The sequence below is a fragment of the Micropterus salmoides genome, unplaced genomic scaffold (assembly GCF_014851395.1).
Source record: "Micropterus salmoides isolate LMB-PRFRI ecotype aquatic unplaced genomic scaffold, ASM1485139v1 Ms_hic_scaffold_21, whole genome shotgun sequence".
Taxonomy (NCBI): domain Eukaryota; kingdom Metazoa; phylum Chordata; class Actinopteri; order Centrarchiformes; family Centrarchidae; genus Micropterus; species Micropterus salmoides.
Genome location: NW_024041262.1, coordinates 23,633,807 through 23,657,050, shown reverse-complemented (window position 1 = coordinate 23,657,050; position 23,244 = coordinate 23,633,807). Strand labels below are relative to the sequence as shown.

At 39.6% G+C, this 23,244-nt stretch overlaps 1 protein-coding gene across 1 annotated transcript; it reads right to left on the bottom strand.

Moving 5' to 3' along the window:
- Positions 1-264: 264 nt before the first annotated feature.
- Positions 265-22,203, bottom strand: grb7 (growth factor receptor bound protein 7). The gene is made up of 15 exons (XM_038736232.1): positions 22,050-22,203; positions 16,458-16,632; positions 14,637-14,763; positions 9,269-9,425; positions 9,061-9,182; positions 6,785-6,859; positions 6,507-6,644; positions 6,253-6,363; positions 4,632-4,730; positions 4,336-4,419; positions 4,100-4,216; positions 3,151-3,208; positions 2,951-3,038; positions 1,851-1,944; positions 265-1,751 (listed from the first exon to the last, which is right to left on the bottom strand). The coding sequence occupies exons 2-15, from the start codon at positions 16,625-16,627 to the stop codon at positions 1,605-1,607; spliced, it is 1,587 nt and encodes a 528-aa protein (XP_038592160.1). The 5' UTR covers positions 16,628-16,632; positions 22,050-22,203; the 3' UTR covers positions 265-1,604.
- Positions 22,204-23,244: the final 1,041 nt, after the last annotated feature.

Here is a 23,244-nt window from a genome sequence, read left to right as displayed (position 1 = left end):
TACCTAATGAGTTCTTCACTTTTGATACTTTAAAGTACCTTTTACTGATGATACTTCTTTACATTTTCCTTTGAATACAGGACTGCGGTTTTACTACTAAGTAAAAAATCCAAATACTTCTTCTACCACCGCTTTTACTCTAAAGTTTCTTGTCTCGGTTATCTACATTATTGGGGAAAGATAACATCCATCCATCCATCTTCATCCGCTTATCCGGGGTCGGGTCGCAGGAGAAAGATAACATTTCAAATGCAAAACAATATCTACGTTTAATATGAAATTATTTATTCAACATATATAAAACAGGTCTGAAAAAGGGCACAAAACATTCAAAGTATATAAAACTAACAAACACTACTTGATTTTAAAACGTGGGTAAACCTTGGAGTTAATGAATAATGGCAATATTTTGATATATATTTATATCCTATAAGTGCAAATGTTCAAAGTAACAGAAAACGTGTTTACAAAACCACCAACAAAAAAACATGAATTATTGAAAACTATAACTAAAAATATTCTTAAAAAAACCCAAGTAACTGTTGATTTATTCTTAATTTATGGTTGGACTTCATTACATATGTTCTGCTGAATTGCAAAGTTACACTAGCAAAGTCTCTATTTAGCCTTTAATTTGTTTGAAATCACCTTTAAAATAAAGTGTTAGCATAAAGTCTTAACTTTAAGTCCACTTACTAGCTTTTCCAGAGCTTTAACCACATCGTACAGTCTTCGTCCAGAGTGTCTTGATTAATAACAAATTCTTTACACTACTACTTCACGTACCCTCAAAAAATGTATGTCTATGGTAAATATTTGGTTGTTTAAACATCACAAGACAACGCAGCTCCCCTTCACAATCATTGTGCAAATATAGCAGATTATTTACACTTTGAGCACTTAAAGTTTGTTCTAATTAACATAAGAGTTTGTTTTTAGGCACAAATAAAACATCAAACTGTCAGAAGAGTTAGAATTTACATGCTACATGATCGCAAACTGGGATACTGTCATGATATGTGTCACAATTGTTTTCAATGTTAATATCAAAATACATGTGTTCATTTCTTATGTTACACAGCTGTGAATTCCTCTTTTGAGCTTTGACTCAGAGCGCCCTCCGGTGGCCACAAATGATCAGTTCTTCACTGAACTCTGCTGAAGCCACAATCAAACGTCCCTCCTGCAGCCCCTCCACCTCTGATCATGGATCCGAATCAAAGTGCACAGTAACAAATGCTCTGCTCTCAAAAGCGTTAAAAGTCTGTCCAACACAGCTAATTAAGCCAGCTCCACGGGGACGGCAGCTCATTAATTATAAAAAAAACAAACAACCACTGTCTGGGGCTGCACGTGTAGCCTGATAATTAAAAATACTAAAGGGAGGAGGGGCGGACAATATGCTTCAAGTCTGGCTCATACTTCCCACGAGTCCACCACAACCCTGATAACATTATCACACAGACCTTTGCACAGAATCCAGTCGTGTTATTAATAGATATCAATACAATCTGATGACTAACACTAAGGGCTCCACACTTTAGGCTTGAATTAAAGGTCTGGATGATCCTGAACCAAGAGGAGGGGCTGCATTAATAAAAGGTTTATAGCGCTATACAGACGCAGGGGTGCTTGAGGCAGACAGGAAGGATGCCCTTGTTGATTTGGTGGAAGTCCACCAGCTGCAGGAGGTCGATGAAGAGAGTCAGGCCGTCGTCCATGGTGAAGTACTTCCTGCCTCCTTCTTCGCACTGCGAGGACGAGGACAGTCACAGTTAGGATGCACAGTAAAGTATTTCCCCCCCCCTCCTGAAAGAGCGAGTGTCTTTGAGAGAATAAAGGCAACTCACAGGGATTACCAGGTAGTGTTTGGTCTTCAGCTGGTAACACAACGAGAGGACAAAGCACTGGGCATGCTGCTGGCTCTCACGGATGAGAAACATCCTACACACAGACGCCCACGCAGATAAACAAGTCGGTTATTAGTTTTCTTAACATACATTCTCACATGAAAACATATTGTAACACACCGGTCAGCGTTTTTATTGTTAAATATGTGTATTTTTCAGGCTCCTACACGCTGTGACGTTGGTCTGTTACAATCTTGTCTCATCTGGGTTCAATATCAGTTGTGGAGCGTCAGATCGAACGATGAATGTCTAGCGAATCAAAATAAAAAAAGCTAGTCATCAGCTTGCATTATTCATCAACACTGTGGTCATATTTTTTTCTTCTCTTTTGGTTTGATTGATTGGAGTTGATTAGACGTGGCAGCAGCATCCACATTGTGAGAATTTGATCCTAATTTTCGCCTCTCACTTGTCATTCAGACAGAACAAGTGGTATAAGTAGCGGGAATGTGAATAAATATGAGGAGCCGTGTGTCCTGAGGATTTAACTCCAGCGTGTTAAACGGGACGTCGGTGAACATGTCTCACAGTTCTGAAGTAGGACGACTGATTTGGTGTGACAACGCAAGATTTCACCACGTTTCTGTCACGATTGGCAACTTTCATCTGGGATCAACTAAATCACCAGACGGCAAAACCAGAGAACACGTTCAGTCGGAGATGTGGGCGTGTTTTGCTAGTAACCAGCTAATGTAGCCTGGAGCCTGCAGCAGAGATGAGCAGCGGCCTACAAAAGGTCTGTAAGCTAACTTCTTGCAACTCCACACCAACAGATTCTTTTCAGCATGTGTGTTTCCACACATGCAGTAAAACTTCAGCTGGAAACAGACTTTGATCCCCTTTAATTGCAGGTCTGTTTCTGATCTCCTGCATGCTTCACCGCCACTATCCTATTTAATTTTTAAAGGTCACACTTCTTGTACTTCCACAGAAAACTGGACGTAAATCCTGAGGTTCAGAAGCTCTCATGGATCCAATTCCTCAGGATACTGAGCTGCTGTAAAGTGCAAAAGTGTCTTTACTGTAGTGCGTCCACTCACCCGTCTACCAGGCCCTGCTTTTCTATCAGCCTCTGTGCTTCCTTTCTGGACACGCCACCATGAAACCACGGCTGAGACTTGTGGATGGCTACAAACAAACACAAAAGGACAGGAGCGTGAGGAAGTGAGCGGGAACACATGTGGTTTCATCTCAGATATACAGAAGGCCTGGAACCCGTCTCCTCTTCATGTGCACTTACAGGAAGGTCTCGCGCCAGAGTTCAAGTTGGGCAGACTGCACCTCAGGGCTTCTCTCCTCTGCATCAGTGAAGATTAGAGAATGAAAAACAGCAGAAAAAGGTCACAAATTCAGACGTGCTGGAGGCTTTTTACATCAACGGTCTCTCCTTTAGAAGAATTTTTTACATTAACATGAATGTTTTTTGTAGGTTTGACCATCACTTGGTTATAAAAGGACTTTTGATGCAGATATCAATATTAATATTTAAGAAATTAAATAATTTCAATGGCAGTATGTCAACTATAACAAACTCATAACATAAACAAACATTTGTGATAAGTAACCTCTATATTAAAATATGTAAAACATGCTGTATTATGGAACGTATTATGTACATTTAAATAAATGTCATCAGTAGCTACTTCATCTTGTGTATTAATGTATTAATTTATCCTTTATTGATCCATTCTCTTTAGGCACTTCTGTACTGCAATGTCTTGTTACGTTGCAGCCGGCGTATATATCGATATATATGTCTGTGATAAGCTAAAATGAAATGATAATATCGACCCAGCCAATTTTTAAACAAAGTTCCAGGTTAGAAGTTATGTGGGAAAATAAAGGATTAGTATAGCTCTGCAACTTATGATTGTTTTCACTGTGGATGAATCTGCAAATTACTTTCTCGATTAAAAGATCTACCATTTGGCCTACAATGCCAGAAAATAGTGAAAAATGCAGATCACAATTTCCCTGAAGCGACATGTTCAAACTGTTTGAAAACCAAAAAGATGTTCAGTTTAGGGTTTAGGAAATCCTCACATTAGTGAAGCTGGATCAATCCGATTATCAAAATGATTACTTTCTCTGTCGATGAGTTAATTCATCAACTAATTGTTTCAGCGCTAGTTAAGACAACCTGTTTGATCATCTGCCCCCCCCCCCCCCCATTCATCCCTCGTCCTCACCCTCCAGGCTTGTCCCTCCTCCCTCTCGGCGCTCTGGGCCTCTGTTGGGTTCTGGATGACCCGTCCCCCGGCCTTCCCGGAGAAGTCCATGGCCACCAGGCTGGCCTCCGACTCCGACTGCGCACACACACAGTTAAACAAACAGCATGTATAACAGCATAAATGTGAGATGACACAGCAAAATGATTTCCCAGGCGCCTCTTCATTGCGTCGTGTGACATGTCTGATGATCTCACTTTGCCATCTGTGAGTTTGGTTCCTTCCAGACTTCGTGGGGCCGACTTGGATAACTGGTAGTTAAACTGAAGCTGCTTCCCATACTGACAACACACAAACACACACACAATAAATAAAATCATTCATACATTTTACCGTCTATTCTCGGACAAGACAAATTTATGTTTACAAAAATGTTTGTTTATACAATTTTGGATGATGTAATCAGCTGCCAATCCCCAGTAAATCAGTAAATATTAGTATGCTAGATATTTCACAATGTATTAGAAAGAAGGAAGAGGATTATTTTATCAACCTTGAACAGTCTGAAAGCGGACGTCCAACACGTTCGTGTCTGTTCGTTCTCAGCACACAGGATCTTCAGGTCCTGAGCGCGGACGGGATTTCTGGAAGGCTGTGGAAACACAAAGCGACGAGGTTACCACACCTTGCAGCATTTATATTAAATGGTTAGTCCATCCGGATGTGGAACTTCTGAACGGTAAATAGGAGAGTATGTGATTCTGCAGAAGGATTCTTGATATTTGAACTCAAATGCCAAACAAATATGCGCCTCCCTTCAGTGCTAACTCAAAAGCTCCGCCCACAAAACCTTCGCCCTCGCCTAGTCATATAACTTTCTTCTCCGTTTGTGCTCTTCAGACCTTTTCTCAGCCAGTGCCTGGAGTCCACACAAAACTGAGAATCAGCAAACCGTGAGGAAATATTTGTGCTTGATTACGATCACTTACTTTCCCTTCAACATTAAAGGCAGGTGATATTCTAGAATTTTCTTATTGTCAACAAATCCCATGAAAAGACCAAAACCAACAGTGAACTCTTGGTCATTCCAGCCGAGCAATCGATCCACCATAACATCAAACTACACAACATCTCATCAACCATCACTCCAACCAGGGTGGTGAGTCATGACTGATGACCAGCTGTCCTTTTCAGACCATGTAGCTGCTGTCTGTCAGTCGTGCCGCTTTACTCTATACAGCATAAGGAAAATCAGGCTCTACCTCACTCAGTACGCCACCCAGCTTCTGGTACAGGCCATGGTCATCTCTCGCCTCGACTACTGCAATGCTCTTCTAGTAGGTCTTCCAGCTTGTGCGGTGAAACCATTACAAATGGTTCAGAACGCAGCAGCACGTCTGGTTTTTGATCAGCCCTCTCTAACTTCAAGAAGCTCCTGAAAAAGCTCCATCTCTTCTAAGAACACCTCTAACCCCTAACATGCACTTCCTTTGCTCTTCATCTTCTTCTATCCCCTACAATTATCCTGTTTTTGATTGCACTATTTTGTTAACTCTCACTTCTTTCCCTACGTATTTACCCCATTGATGTCATACATGCTATTAGCTCTTACTAGTATTTATTGCTGTCCTGTCACTTGTAGATCTCTTACTGTATTGATGCTTTTATGTTGTTTCTTAAATGTAAGTTGCTTTGGATAAAAGCCAAATGAGTAAATGTAAATGCGTTCATCCGTTCATTCTCATTGGCTCTCAGCCCCAAGCTCCTACTGAAGGTAACAAATGTAGACTTTCTTTTTTAAAAACGGCTCAGTGCAAAGAATTTGCGCCGATGCATTAAATCGATGAATTAATCGATGGATCGTTTCAGCCCTAGTACAGTATACACTGTTTATAGGTTAATAAACTGGAACTGCATTTCCAGACAAGTGAAATTCTACTTTAGATAAATCTACTACACAGTAAGTCACTGGTGTGTTTGATATTACTGTATGTTCCCCAAAGTTATAGAAAGTTCACCGTCAGTGGTGCAGAAGCTGGAGTCACCTCAGAAGTATTCCAGGTCCCATTGAACAAAACTGACTCCATATAATAATATACCACAGTCACAACAATGACATGAATGCTAAATACAAAAACCTTCTGTCTGCTTTGAGTGTGGTTTGAAGTGGTTACCTTGATACAGAAGGTGAAGTCTGCAGGTGCTCCGTACAGTTTCCGGCTGTTCACCACGGTGTACACGTTCAGATCTTCCAGATCAGCCACATACTGCAGGTGCCGAGGCTCCTAGTCCCCCCAAAAAAACAAAGATCTGTCAAAGTCATCGTCATTTATCCGTTTAAAGTCTAGCTGGTCTCTTCTTTGGTTCTGTTTTATAATGAAGATGCTGTGACAGTAATGGAGACTGAAGTTTGACTTCACTTGCTGACCTTGGAGAAGCCTTTGGTGGAGCAGTAGAGTCCAGAGCGCCGCAGGAAAAAGTAGACCTTCTTCCAGGCTTTACGACTGGGTTCTTTTACCTGCAGGAAACCCTGGATCTCCGGACACGTCCCGGACTTCAGCAGGTTCTGAGGAACACACAAGGGATCATTATTTTACACGAAATAAAAAATAAAACTTGCTTACTGCATATGGACTGTGCGACACGATCAGCATTGTAATCATCGCAAGAAGACCTTGTTTGTTGAAACACCAGAAGCCAGTTTACCTGAATGAGCTCTGATGATGTCATCCCCTTGCCGACATCGGCGCTGTCGGAGATCATGCTCTCTGGGAAGAAGAGCTGAGAGAGGAAGTAGGTGGTTGTCATTAAAATCCTCGGGAGAAGAAAACGCTCATTTACAAGACAAAGAAGCTGCTTCTGCTGCGGCCTACGCTGCAGTCACTTCATCTTCCAGCTGATCAGCGTTCTGCTTTGGACCGCGATTGTCTTGAACATGCAGACGAAATACACTTTACAGGAATCATGCAGCTTCTTTGTTTGAGATGTAATAAAAGATAAAATAATAATGTAATTGTTCAGACAAAGTCTTAAGTAAACTATCAGCCATGCAAAACCAACAGGTTTTGAAATGCACTCAGAGGGAGACAGAGATCTTGATACTCTTTGTTTGCATATGCACATTAAAATGGGCGCGAGTGGAACGTAGACTGAGGCTGCGTTCGAAAAGTATTTTTTGCTCAGGAAGGTTCCTAACTGAGTGAAGTGAACCGGACGTATTTCAGTGGCAGCCATGATAAGAGCTGGTCGAATTCTCTAAAAGCTAAAGGAAAGGTGCCTCAATGCTTCCTTTCATATCTCCTTTACCGATCTACCTTCTTTCTTTTGTTTCTTTTCTTTAGGCTTTTTTATAATCTAATACTGTTTCAACACTGTTTTATGTTTCGGGTTGTTAAAATAAGCCATTAAGTGTTTTCTACAATAAAAAAAAAAAACATAAATCACCAACCATGACGGATAAAGGAGGTTGATCAACATCAATGTAAGGTAGCCTCACGTTATGTACTGCAAATTAATTTTACTTCAGTCACAGATGCTGACACCCTCGCCTTAATAAAGGCAAAGATCCAGCTGGATAACCTCTACAGTAGGCGTTTCCCACACACTGATTTATTTGTGGCAGCCTGACACGTTATCAACGCTGATTTTTGATTGAATTTGTTATTATGGGTAAAATCGTATTTGATGACAGAGCTCTCTCTCTCTCTCTCTCTCTCTCTGAAACACTGTATTTACATACAATTGGGATTCATGTTAATAAATAGGCCTATGGGTGGGCAGGAGGGCGAGTGTGAGCATTCTCAATGTGACAACCCTGTTCATTATTCAGTGACTGGTAGGTATCTTATCTGCCTTTTTGCTATCTTGGTTATTAAGTAATATATTCCACCGTGTTGTCACCTTTAGACGGCCTGCATTACAACAACATGGGACGCAGAGTCATTCAGAACATTGTAGTTTCACAGTATCATGGCGGGTCACGGCAGTAAAATCCGCCGTCGCATAATTACGTCGCTTAGAAAAGAGCAGTCGGATTCTCTTAGACCCGCCGTCCTCTTTTCCTAAGTCCTTACGGACTCTCCTTCACATCTTTCCTTGACCTCATGACGTTTTCCGTCGAGGTCAAGAAAAAGGTGGTTAGGAAAGGAGATTTTTTTGACTTTTCGGATGCAGCCCAACTCTCAATCTGTGTGTCTGGAACTGTGGGGGCCTCTGCGGGGGCCTCTGCGGGGGCCTCTGCGGGGGCCTCTGCAGGGGCCTCTGCAGGGGCCTCTGCGGGGGCCTCTGCGGGGCGCGGTGTTTCTCAGCTTTCTCAAGAACCACTTGTCCAAACTACTTCACACTCAACACTTCCTCAGCAACACAAATAGGAAGTTGATCAGATGAACAGTTGACAAGAAAAGCGAAGGACAGACATAGAGACAAAGATTCCTTCCTTAGTTAGACTGTGAAGTGACTATCTTTGGGCTTCGGACCTGTTGGTCGAACTTAAGACATCACCTTGTTGCAATAAATATATATAAATACGACAGATTACTTTTTTGATTAGGAAAATTATAGTGACTTTTTGTAATTTAGGTGTGCATTGCTCACACTGCACATGTTGGAAGCCTAATTTTATGAGTAAAATGTAGTAAATCCATGATTAAATTCACTTGTGTGCCTTCTGGAGGCAGTGTGGGTACACTTTAACACGAGAGGGCTGTCACCATTGTTTAACACCCCAAGCGACAGACCAGATCTGATGTAATGAAATACCTGAAGCATTAAGTCAACGCGTCTGCACCAGCATGCAACCTGCCAATCATTCGGGATCACAAACCGCCATGATGTCAGCCCTTGTCAACGTCTACTAAACCAACATGTTTAATAAATCCTCCTTTTCCCTGCTTGAGGTGTATTTAAAAAGAAAGGGTGGATGTTTCTTCTGTTATGCTTTATTTGCATTGTTAAAGGTTGATAACATACTGCCGGACGCGTACCACTGGTTTCCGGAAGAACTCGTACTTGGCGTAGTTTTTGCAGAAAACGAGCCTCGTGTCACCTTTAAGAGACCAGGTCGCCTGAACCTCCCGCACAACCTCGTGGTCCTCCAGACATCTCTCTGCGACGACAAGAGAACACGTGTGTGAAAACATTTTACAAAAACATTTTATATCATTCAGCCTTTACATTTCTGTTCCGTCTTACCCAGACCCAGGGTGGGATGAAACTCAAGGAGAGCCCAGTTTTCCTGATCGCTGCAGTGAGCCGTCTGGACCAACATGTGACACACCTCTCTGGCTGTAGCTCCAGGTGAGACCCACACCGACCTGCTGTGGCTGTCCCCTCCGTACACCTTTAACATCTGATGGGAGCACGAAAGAAGAGGAAGAAATATTTCTTTGTAAAAGTAGCAAAAACACAATGTTAAAATGTTAAAAGTCCTGCATTTAAAACTCATCAAGTCAAACTTGAAATCAAAACTTATTTGTCACACATTTTGTGGTTTATATGTTATATTTAAGTTGCCTTCACTCTCAAGTTATTCACAGGAAACAATGCAGCTTGTAACCCAGTCTAACTTTAACGTTACTGCCAATGCAAACCCAACACTTTACATTCTGCTGCTTTGCATTTAAAGCTCTTCACTTATTGTGAAGAAGCTACAGGAACGCAGCCTAACAACGACTGCGATCGTTCATCAAACATGTCTAGTAAAAGTAGGCGGCACACCTCCAACTTTACGGTGCCCTGCTGGTGTGTGGAAAACTACTGCTTTTGATTAAATCAAATTTAAGACTTTTGATTATTAGCTTACATGCCCTGTAACTTTTACTGTGCAGCATTAACCCGTTTTAATTTTCTATTTAACTCTTTAAAAATAAAGCGTGTAGCCTCAAACAAAACCAAACCAACTAGAGAGCAGATCCTTCTCGGTTTATTCTCTTTTCAAAGACAAAAAATAATTGTAACTCAATTATTTGCTCGACCCCTCAGCCTGTTTTTATTTTCGAGTTACCTCTTTGAACCCTGATTGTTCACTGCACTGAAACTTTTACTGTCCTGTTTTACCCAGTTTTATTTATTTATTTATTTTAATTTCACCATTTTCAAAATCATATTTTAATGTGTTTCTTTTTCAATTTCCTTGTGTTGCTTTTATGTTTAATGTAAAGCACTTTGCCTTGTTGTTCAAATGTGCTATAAACTTGATGAAGAGAGTTTTTATTTATTTATTAAAACAATTATTATTTGTTTGTCTGCCCTGTAAACAGATACAGTTGTCGCACGCACGCACAGTGTATTTACATGTTTTCGAACATGCATGGCCTTAAAAGAGTTTGACAGAACATACTGTTCAGAAATAGTTTTGGCAACGCATCAACAAAATGTGGAGCCAAGAATCTGTCGACGGTGCTGCAAAGACAGACGCAGCCATCCTGTTCTCAACAGGCCGTGACACTCAAAGAGATGTTTCCCATTTCATTCTGCATGTGGAGAACGAAATCTCTAAAACACAGATCCGCTCCCATGTTTCTACATTCTCCTCTACGCTGAGGAAAAGATCAGATTGGAGAAGCAGCCGAGCGTGTGGGCTGACAGTGGAGGTGAACTACGTTGCAGGTTGTTCAAGGGTCATTCAAGGGTTATTCAGGTTTCTGCAAGCAAGCTGCCGTCTGACACAGCGTCTGGATCCAGCCGCACGCTTCAAACCAAAAACAAAACAAACCTGCCCGACCAGAAACCTGCGACTGTCGATCAACAAGTCAGGGACTGGTTGGGCGAGTGCCGCCGTCAGACAGGACAAATAACGTATTATCAACCAGGGAGGCTTATGGGGGAGGAACCTTCCTTCAATGGAAACCCTGCGGTTCATGATCCGGTCCAGGTGAGTCGCAGGAAAATATGTGTCTCTTTGCTCAGAACAAATTCAGTCTCCACGTTTGGGCCATGAAGCTGGTAACGTGCAACAACAGTGGAGATTAGAGGAGGTATTCAATACTCAAGCGCACTTCATTCTGTTCAGGTAGTCTGAAATAGAGAGGTTGATTTTATGGTGTATAGTTTAAGAGAAAATTAAGAGGTAAGAGACTGAAAAATTGATTAAATGTGTTTGCTATTTAACAGGTTATTATGGTAAAGAATTAATATCTAATAGAGATACGCTACATGGCCAAAACTATGTGGACACCCGAACCTCAAACCCTTTGTATACCATTACATTTTAGGATCTCCTTACTTTTTAGATATTTATATTAATGTTCATGTGTACCGTAAGCTCGAAACTATACCAAGGAAAATTCCTCGTATGTGAAAATGTACCTGGCAATAAACCTGACTGATAGGGGGATTAATCTGCTGCTTTAACAGCCTCCACTCTTTTAGTTTAAGGCCAGATGTTAGAAGCAAAAATATCTTTCCCTTATCTATATGATAATAAACTGAAAATCTTTGGGTCTCGGACTAAATAAACAAGTTATCGAAATAGATCACTTTGGTCTGTGGGAAAATTTAAACTGACGTTTTTCACAATTTTCTGACATCTTACAGGCAAAACGATTAACTGACTAACTGAGAAGATAATCAGCTGATTAAGCAATAATGAAAATCATAATTTGTTGCAGCCCAAGTTAGTCATTTATTTTAAATCAAATCACACACACACAGTCCTGACAGAGCTTCTGCTTTGATCGTTTCTTATTTAGTTAAGTGAAGTTATCAGGGGCTTAAAGATTTCCTGTTATTGGAGCTAAGTAGCATCAAAGCATGAAAACAGCCCCAGACCAAAGGAATACCAAAGTATGTAGACACACTATTGGTCATCTATTATAACCTAAAATAAAGAGTAAGCAAAATGGCTCACAACAACATGGTTGGTGAATGTGTGGAAATACAGAAGCCAATCTTACACATATTTTCTGGGATTGCCCTAAATTATACGCATTCTTGAATAACAATGCCACAATCAAAGATATTTAGGGTTATGAAATACCGAAAAAAGGCAAAATTATGTACCTTGGCAAAGTAATTGATTGATATATAGTCAAGATATTACTGATAGCAACGAAGAAGGCAATAACAAGAAACTGGTACAGGACTGAACCCGCCACCATAGAACGATGGCTGGGAATTGTAAGAAAGATTTATAACTGAAAAGAGAAGTTTTTGGGAAAAATGGATGAGGTATAATATATGTATTGGCTGAATACTGTAGAAAACCCAAAAAACAGATTTATGTTATATTAACATCACATTTATTCATTTAGCAAACGCTTTTATCCAAAGCGACTTACAATTGCTATACATGTCAGAGGTCGCACGCCTCTGGAGCAACAAGGGGTTAAGTGTCTTGCTCTGGTGTCTCACAGTGGGAATCGAACCCGGGTCTCCCACACAGGCAAGCATCTTATCTACGCGCCATCACCACCACAATGTTCAACCTTTTTGATAATAGCTTCCAAATATGACAATGCTGCACTGTAACCATGATGTTATTTTGTTTGTTTTTAACCTGAATGCAGAATGAACAAAAACTTAATACTATAGTTAAAAAAAAAAAAAATCATACTTTTCCAGACTTCTCTGCAGATTTTTCAGACCATATTTGAGATCGGAATTCAAATAGCTAGATGTTTATTAAGTAAATAAATGGTTTTAAAATCCAGCTGTTAACATGTAGGTTACATTCTGACTATTCAAAGCTCAGAAACGACTATTATTTCTTGAGGAAGCCTAAGAAGGCCAAATTCCCACACCACGTTCTTGTCAGCTTTTACAGAGGAGCAATAGGAAGCATCTTGACTGAAAACATCTCCAACTGGCGTGGGATGTGCACGGCCCAGGACCGGAGGGCTCTGCAGCGGGTGATTAAAACTGCTTTTGTGATGCGATTCAAAGATATTGCTGCATTTTCTTTAACACTGATTTGGTCACAGATGTCAGAATTTGGTGATTATGAGGCGTTTGGGGGAGACCGGTTTGCACGCAGGCGCAGAGGCAGCTCTGCGAAGGAGTGTGTGGGTTCAGCCGCACGCCATACGTCTGAACTTCCTTTCAATGACATCGAGCTCGCTCTGGCCCACGCTGGCACGCACAGCGGTAAACATTTTCATCTTTTTATTCTGAATTTTATATAAAAATAGAACAGAATTGGGGCAATAACCTGAAACACAATCTTTCCCCCCATCCTTATCCAGACCTGGAAATTACTAAAATCAAACTCCATACTTTTCCATGCTGCGTAGAAACCCAAGGACACAATCATTTTAAAGCTACAGTACAGTGTGTGAACAACTACAGTCCATAGAAGTGTCACTTATCTGCCGCAGGCCTACACCAATGGCCTGTTCGCTTCCACCACTGTACGTGAAACACCCGGGGGCGAGTGTGGCACAGCGACATGTTGCTGTAATTACGGACATGTTTATTCTGGCGCTGTTTGTCAAAATAAGGCAGCGCTGGCATGGCAACACAGCTCTCCTGTCAGTCACAATAACACCCGCCCTATTAGCAAACAAGTTAAGACACGGGACAAGGATCCACATGCTGATGTCACCTGTCAGACCCTACAGGTGTGATGGGATTAACACAGCTGGTGTGATTTGAACAAACAGGATAAGGCTGGTGTCATATTGTGTTTTTACTGTCAGCAAATACCATGAAAAGACGAAAACCAACAATGTGTTTGTCTCACTTCCTGTCTGTGGCTCTCAGCCGCAAGCCCATTGGTTCCTACTGACGATGACTATTTTTATAAACAGTTCACAAATAGTTTAATTTCCTAAAACAACACGTTAGTGTAGTTTTAATTAAATGTTACGCAAACAGGAGGAAAGAGTCCTTTCACTGCGGACTATTTTCAGTATTGGATGATCACACATCTATACGCAGACAATTCCTGTTAGTGGGATCATGTTTTGGTCTTTCCATGGGACAGAATACTGCCTGATGTATCCTCTAACGCTGGACCCAATTGAATTCGGAGCTCTGAGCTTTTTATTTAACAAACCAACATCACACAGACCGGTTCAGTGCTTCCAAATCAATGGTCTGTAATGTGAAAATTAAATCAAAATGTTATGAAGTAAGATCAGTTCAGTTTAAATATTAACCCTTTAAGGCCGGCGGCAACATGTGGCCGTTTTAGTAGAGGTCATCGTTTTCAAGACACGTGACCCGCTGAAAAACCAGCGGGGGGTAATAATAATAATAAGATTAATACAAACAACAACTTTCCTAGTTTATTGATTTTAAAAACATGTGTATGAACACAAGGGCAAAGGCAATTCATTTCCAATAAAAGCCAAAAGGTATAAGCCCTCAAATGGTTATTATTATTATTCATGTTTCTATCTGCTACAGAGGCTGAGAAAGTTCTCCAGAAAAACCCTCAGGTTGTAAGAGGTTGTTTTCAAACAGTGCTTCGCGTTTTAAAAAGCTTTTTTAGAGGGCGCCATAGGTCTTAATGGGTTAAAACCAAAGGACAAATTTTACAGCTACAAGAAACCGTCTGCGTCTGTATATATAATCAAACCATTTCAGAGGCAGCTGCTCACTAACAAGGCTTTGAACTTACATGTTTGTCCCTTGACCGCGGTGGAAGTGAACTAACGAGCACTGGAGACTTCGGGGGGCTGCACAGCTCTGGAAAGGGGTTGGGTATGGATGGGACAGAGGAGGAGAACGACTCTACGTCTTTCACCCTGGAAGAAAAAGTTAAAGAAACAAACTAAAAGGTCAGAACCAGTGAAAATCATTTAAGAATCTGACAAATTATCTTATCATACAATATAAAAAGGTAATATTTTATATTTTTTGTTATCGTCAACAAGAACAAAACTAACAGAGAAGCTTCACAACAAGCTAAAAATGTTTGACAAATTATGCACTTTGTTGAAAGTTGTTGTGCTTAGGGCTGGTCCATATGGCCAAACATGTTACCATCAGAATAAATTTCATATCTTTATTTCTTTCGAGTTTAAAGGCTGTTTTTTGCTCCTGAGTGAAAGTTGAAGAAACCAGATGGCTTTTCAGTCCCTTTTCCTCAACCAGAACAACCCTTATAACAACAAGAAAAATTAAGTGCTAAATCAAACATATTTTTAACATTTATTTCATTGTTTTTGAGGAAAATAATGCCGCAGTAATTATTGTTTTATTGCCCAGCCCTAGTTATGGCTAACACATAAGCAAACTATGACCTATTTAGCATTAATTTAGACTTTAGGCTGTTTTTAGTCTCCACCAACTCCTAGGAGCTGTGAGAGTGAACCAAAACAGTAAAGTTAGGTGATATAAATCCAAAACAATAATAATCTAGCCTGAATAAGGCTAAATTCCTCTGCAGAGCAGAGAGGAACAGTTCTGCTGAGTCCGGTGATAATCACATGTGGGATTCTGTGACGTTGCAAAGAAATTTGATCCATTGTTCGTTTAAAAATATTGATTATTGCAGCTGGAAAGCTTTATGTTTTTCAGCAGGGCTTGGAGCTCAGAGCCAGAAAATACTGAGAGAAGGACTAACACGTTGTTGGTTTTGGTCTTTTCAAGGGATTTAGGGAAGATATATCTATAAAGCTATAACTGTTTTTCACAATCACGGTTGCCAAGTCAAGCCTCGCCTTGGCTAAAAACTGCATTTTATTATACTGACAGAAAAACAAGCCAGGCTTAATTAGTAGGCAGATCATGCTCACGATTTCTAGATTTAATAATAAACATAGTTGTCATTTATGAATTTTGTTAATTTTGTTTCCCTTCATATAAATTTCCACCATAAATTGGTGCAGAAAATGTCTCTAGAACGCAGGAAATCAAGAGGTTATGCTCAAACTCCTCTGGGGGAGGACTTCCAATTAAATGACCTATTTCATCAATGAATATTTCTTCTAAATAACATTAGATAACCTTGTTGTCTTGTTCTCGAGACTCCAATATTGTGCTTACTCACGTTTCAGGTGTTTTGTCACACCCCTCATATGAGCCCTTAGATGTCCCCACCACTTTTCAACACAAAGTGACGGCGTTGATAATAAATGTAGTCAGAATATTGTGTTTTTTTTAAGTTGCAGTTATTTTAAGACACTTGTGCATGAAGAAAAAAAAAAAAAAAAAGCTTTCTTTGTCTTCAGGGCAGAACAAACAAGTAAAGAAACAAGGAAATGAAACTAAACTCTACCCAGTGTCTCTAAATCCCCGATTTATTACTTGTGTATTTAAGGCGGGGAGTATCTAGCGTAGCAGAAACTAGTCACTTCTTTAAACATCAGATGACTTAAGGCCTGGGGTTGAGTCAACATCCACCACCTCCTTAAGAACTGACGTACATCCATTATGAACGAGTGAGTAATGCCGTCTGTGTTTATGTGCCACGTTCCTGCGCCTGTTGGTCATATACCTGTTTGAGGTGATGAGGATGGGCTGGGAGCGGTGCAGGGGCGGAGAATCGGCTACCAGAGGAGCCAGAGTCAGAGTGGAGCTCCCCAACAACGTCTCTGCGCCTTCAGACATCTCCTTCCTCTCCGAGCCCTCGAATACCTCTGTCCAGGGACCCGCCACCTCCATCATGGTACCTGAGGGGGAGGAGGGAGTCAGATTGTTAGCCTCCAACCACCCGGCTGCTCCTGTGCTTGTTGCTGCTGCTGATGAGCGAGCCATCAGCTCTCTAGTGAAATCCACATGCAAACTAGTGACTTTTATGCAAACAGAGGACACTCGCTGAGAGCCGAGCTGCTCTTTCGCAGAAGGAGTGTCCTCGCACGCTCACACACTTTGGCCTCCGACTTCAGACAACCACTTTTCTTTTTAGGTAACTACGGTAACGTTAGCGGTCTGTTTCTGTCACTCGTTTGTGAGAAGGCGATTAAACTAGCCGCGCCTAAATTTGGAGTGCACACGTATTAACGCCTTTATGGTAAATCCACTGAACCGGCCCAGTGCGAGCTGACAGGGGACATTACAAAACATTAAATAAATTTGTTGACTTTTGTTGCCGTTTAATCACCATTTATAGCGATACAATGGGTTTATGATTAAGTAGTTATTAGAGCGCAACATTGTTTACAAGCGTACAAAGTTCTTCATAGACAGCCTCTTAATTTTGCAATAAATTAATACATTTAACTTTAAAATCCTGTGGGGAAACATTGAAACTGATATTTTGATAATCAATTAATCCATTAAAAATCACCCATCCCAGCTTTTTAACGTTGAATATTTTACTCCTCTGTGACGGTAAACTGAATATCGTTGGGTTGTGAACGTGGGAGGAAATTTGATGCCACCAGGCCGACCAATCACAGTTCTTGCAGTCAGCATCGCTGCAACATGCAGTTATATTTTTGTGGAGGTGCACGTTAGGCTACAGCGTAGATTTGAAACAGAAGTATAAACTGGACTTTAGATAACAAGAAAATGCAGCAGAGGTTACTGCTTTAAGAATTAGCCAATTAATCAATAATTGATCTGAGTAGAAAGTTGTCTTAAAAAACCTTAATAAATATAATCAAATCATGTATAAACCATAGACTGTATATAAGAAGTGGACGTAGTCATGGTGACGTCACCCGTTGGTTTGTGGACTGCCGTTTTGAAGTCTCGAGTTTGGCCGATGGGGCGCCGTCATGTTGAGTTTTTGCAACCAGGAAGTGACCATATTTGGATGAGACGGTGGAGCTAACTGCCATTTGTGGAGCTAGCTAGCTTTCTTAGCTAGGTGCATCTGTAATTCATGTTAACTGTCATTTTAACAGGGCTGAAAATTTTGTCTAGCGAACAACAGTCTTAAAACTAAATGTACTCACCAGAGAAAGTGAACAGCCGACTCTTTTTTCAACACCGCTGGTTAAATTTACACAGTGCCGAGGATACGAGTCACTCTAGCCTAGGGCTGGGCGATACGGCCAAAAATGTTATCACGATAAAAACATTTCGTATCATTTGATATCGATAATTATCACGATACATGTCAAATCGTTATTTCTTTCAGGTTTAAAGGCTGATTTTTGCTCCTGAGTGAAAATTGAAGAAACCAGATGAGTAATTATGTGGTTAAACTTTTCTTTATGGTCAGAATGTGACAAACACTTGATGCCAAACAGTGGATCACTTCACAAGTCTGAGGAATCTTTTTCACAAAAATTTGGTGCTAATTTGTTTGTGAATCAAATGAATTAAAGCAAATATTTATTGATATATGAACATTTATTAAATTGTTATCGTAGGAAAATTATATTGCGATAATTATCATTATTGCTTTATTGCCCAGCCCTACTTGATTGACAGGTCGCCATGGTAACGACTTGTCAATCACAGATAGTCCCGCCCTGAAGTATACTTCAGTATAGAAGTATACCTGGTCTATTTTCCTCTAAATGGGACCATAATTTACTAAATGAACATCATGCTGTGTTGAAGAAGACTTGAAACTAGCGACTGAGACCATAAACTCATCAGGAAAGAGTTTACTGAGGTAATAAATCAGCTGAGAAGTAGAAACATTTTACCATTATCTCTAAAGGAACCGGACTTCTTTTTGCAACCAGAAGAGTCGCCCCCTGCTGGCTGTTCAAATAGACTGCAGGTTTAAGGAACTTCCGCGTTGGCCTCGCTTCTCACACCGGAAGCTTCCCTCTTGGTATAAAGTCACAAGATTATACTTAACCACGCTGCCCACTCTGAGGGTCAACATGATGCCAACATGCTGATGTTTGGCAGGTATAATGTTCACCAACATAGTTTAGACATTTATCACTAAACACACAGTACAGCTCAGGCTGATGGTAACGGGCGACAGATTTTCAGGTATTTTGGTCATAAAGCAAAGTGCAAATTAGGCGCTAGACAGGAAGTCACATGATCAGCAAAGTTAGAAGGATTCATCCTCTGGGGAACATGAATAACTGCACAAAATATAATTACAATCCATCCAACAGTTGTTGAGACATTTCAGTCTGGACCAAAGTGGCGGACCAAACACTGTCACTGACATTGTCCCTGCTACTCAAATGGGAGGACCTGCTACTTGTCTCTTGTTTATAAAACAAGATTGATCAAATACTTTGGAGTTTTTTGGACTATTAGTCAAAATAAGCTTCTGAAGTGGAGCTGGGGCAATGCGAATACCACAATATGAATAACTTTAAAAATATACGTAAAAGTAATCACATGCAATATAAGTAATGTGATGTTTAATTTTTTTTGCATTACGTTCTTTAAATGTATTAAAGAAAACCTATTAACTAAACTACATGGTAGTATTTAAAATACACCATCACAATATGACTTTCACCAAGAACTAATACAATTCTTCATGCTGCTTTCTTTTGAATCTGTTTTTCTTTGTAAGACCTGTCATGTTGAAACAACCCTCTTGCTACATAGCAGTTGGCGCATTTCCCATATCTCCAGTTTAGTTCAGATATAAAATGTTGGCACTCAAATTAAGGCCTATTATGGCGACACGTCACCAGTAAATAAAACTACTTTTGCTTGTTGGACACATGTTGACAAATCTAACTTAACTCTTGAGGTTTTATAGGCAGAAAGATAAAGGCTGACAAAAAAAAGGAAGAAAAACTAAGATAATTTTCTTGGTCAAGAGCACTAAATATATTACAACATGGTACAAAGAAAGCCGGAACTTGGCATGATTTCATCAGTCAATGCTTTTGGAAATAGAGTGAGGCAGACGAGTGTTTGTATTGGTGGAAATCTTTATATTCAGACGACACAGCTGCAGGTGTTGTTTTGTAGTGTGTGTGTGTGGAAATTTACAGGTTTGTAGTTTTCTTTGGCTCTGAGCCACAAAAATCTATTTTAAGAAACAAAAGTATGACTAAACAGCGTTGTTGTTCTTGTAGCATTTGTATGCTGATGCAGTTAATGTGCAGTAATTGTTATTTAATCACGAAAGTAAATGGTGTTATCACAAACAGCCTGTTCAGTTTGTGTGTATGTGTGTGTATTATGACGGCGGCAGCAATGCGATATCTGGCTTCAGATCATTTTACCACCATCAGATACAAAACATATCAGCTTTAAATACAAACATGTTTTTTTTCCCCCTCATGTGCACATTTAAAAATATTACATCAGGAGGAATAAAATATTCAGGGCTGGTCTCTCTAGGAGATAAATAAATAAATTCTACTCTCTATTGTGAAACAAAGGACTGTGGTACTATCAGTTAATCTGTCAGGTTTGTTTTTGATTAACTGCTCAGACAATCATTAAATACACAGCCTATAGTAATGTCTTTAGAGGCTTATTTTTAATAACACTAATGGTCCAAAATCTACATTTCTCCCTAATAAAAGATGTACTAGCTTAGTTTTAAGACACTGGATGGTTTTAAAGATTTGAAAATAATCAAATGAATTTCATTAGTTTTGAAGGTATTTGGGATTGTTAAGACAAATTAAATGACATTTTGACCTGATGATGAAGCTAGCAGAAAATCCATCACCAAAGTTACTACAAACAATTTGAATGTCTGAAACTAATTTCATAGCAAGCCTGTAAAAAAACATTTGACATTTGACACAAAACCTCACAGTAGGTTTGTTGTTTTATGGTTGCAGCCTGTAGGTTAACAAAGAGACACGGATCAGGCAGAGGAGGCAGCAGATGGAGATTTTCAAACACAAAAACCCTGCGTGCAGTAAAATCTCTCTATATGGATCCCATTTAAAGTCTGTTAACAGGTGTGCATGAGCTGCCATGAGACCAACGTCAGAGCACTTGAGCACAAAAAGCAGCCTAATCCAACCCACAACCTGTTTCATCAAGCGAAGAGCCGACAAACACTAAAAAGTTGCCTGTCCCAATAATTCATCTGTTGATTATGTTTCTGATTAATCATCTCATTAATGACTCTATAAAATGTCAGAAAGTAGTGAAAAAATACACACAAGTTCAAGTTTCATTTGACCACCAGTAGGAAACACAAAAATATTCAGTTTCCAATGATATAAAAACACACAAAGGGCACAATCCCTTTTACTTTTTAATAATAATTAATAAGATAATTATTCACTATTTATGCCTGAAAGATTATTTAAAACATTTGGTTGATTAATAAAATTGTGGCTCATGAATCTGATGAAAACGGAAAATATTTGCTCAGTTTATCAACCAATCGATTAATTGCAACCATATTTTCAGCTGATGTGATGTTCAGTCACTTGCTCTGATTTATAGTTTAAATAGAAAAAGTTTCCGTTACAGAGATATTCAGTTCACTCTCACATAACACAAAGAAAATCAGCAAATCCTGTAAAGGCAGGTGAACATTTGGTACTTTTGTTTTATTTAATGATTAATAAATTAGTAAAATTGTTGATTGAGAGTTGATGCATCATAACTGCCTGATTAGGGTATTACTAAAACAAAGAATTATAATTATCTTTTGTTTAAAGCAGTGTCAAATATTAGTACAAGTACCACACTGCAGTATTAAGTAGGCCAATGATAAGCTTCCACCTGTATAAAGGGCACCTGAGCGGTAGTATTAAACAGAAAACACTTGTTATGATGTGTGATTGATTAATGAAATAACAGTCTGTTAAAGAAATACAACCCTTAAAGCTCATGTTGAATGTTAGATTACTGTTATTCTTCTGGCACGTTTCGTGTATATTATTTCTAATATATCTACAAACACTGTCTATGTATATCTATAAACAAAAGGTGCTGATGGCCAGCTGCACAAACCAACTCCTGGTAGATTTAAGGCTTTTAGAATCTAAGCTAACACAGGTGTAGGCACAGCGCCAAAACCTCATAATGAAACTGAAGAAATTTACTCTCCTATCCTCACCAAAGCTCCGTCCCCTAAAAACAGTCTTTTAATAAGTTTACACTAGGAGTATAACAAAATCGGCTAACTTCGGCTAACTTAATCTCTTCACATAAACTTTATATTCGAGGTTAAAACCAGCCTGCACCTGTTTGGATTAGCTAGTTAGCATCTCCAGGCCAAAACAAGTACCTGTAAACTTTGTCTTGTGAGTCGGCAGGTTTCAGCACTCGGCCATCGCGTTAATCCCAAGTGAGATGCTAAACTTTGTGTTTTGTTCGTATGTGTGGCAAACAAAACAGGATGCCGTGCCACCGCACAGTGCCAGGGACATTATCTGAGCAGAACGAGGGGGCGGAGCCTGTCCGTCAGGTGTGCACGGTGAGCCCCGCCCCCTCCGTCTCTGAGGCTGCTAAAGGGCAGTGGGTTCAAATAGGTGAGCACACCTTCCGGGTTACTGTGCTTTTTACTTCATCCAGACTTTACACACAGAAAATGTGTGAATTGTTATTAAAATGAAAAGAATTATTTGATGAGGAGGAATAGAATAATAAGGGTTGGGACCCTCAGAAATGTCACAAGATAAATGTGAGGGTTACACATATTTATATCCACATTTTGTATTTATTTTGGATAATTTTACCATTACCAGGTGTTTAAATCAAACCATGTCAGAAATTTAGAGGGGAAAATCACTCTGACGGAACTGCAGGCAACTCTTTAAACAATACCTGCTTTTATGTTAGTGGTTTTATATCGTATTTTATAAGCTTATCGTGTTTTTAATGTAAAATCTACAAAGTAACTATTAACTATTTCCCTCAGATTAGTATTGAAGGACAATACAATATTTTCCTCTGAAATGTAGTGGAGTAAGTAAATGTAACAATTACTTTCCACCACTAATCGATTGACAGAAAATTATATTATATATTTATATATTTAGGTCAACATTCCTGTCATTGTTCCTCTTTCCAGAGAATTTACAGCTTTTCTCAATTTTTAATTATATCAGCTTATTTTCTGGGGGAGTTTAAAAGACATTAACACATTTGAAGGCATCACCTTGAGTTTTAGGAAATTGTGGCAGTTGCATTTTTTCTGTTTTCTGACATTTTATTACCATGAATCGATTAATGCAGAAACTAATACGTAGACTAATCAACAACAAAATTAATCCTTAGCTGGGGCCATGTTTTCTGCATGTTTATTATGTTGTAAGATATGTTGTTTACTCTATTTTTAACATGGCCAAGGAGAACAGCTAACTGGCTCATTTACATTTTATTCTAAAGGAATAAACCTTTTTTTTTTTTAAATTAGTTTAGAGTTATGCTTTAATCAGGAATAAATTAAGTTCAGCATTTAATTCAATGGTTGCAAAAGT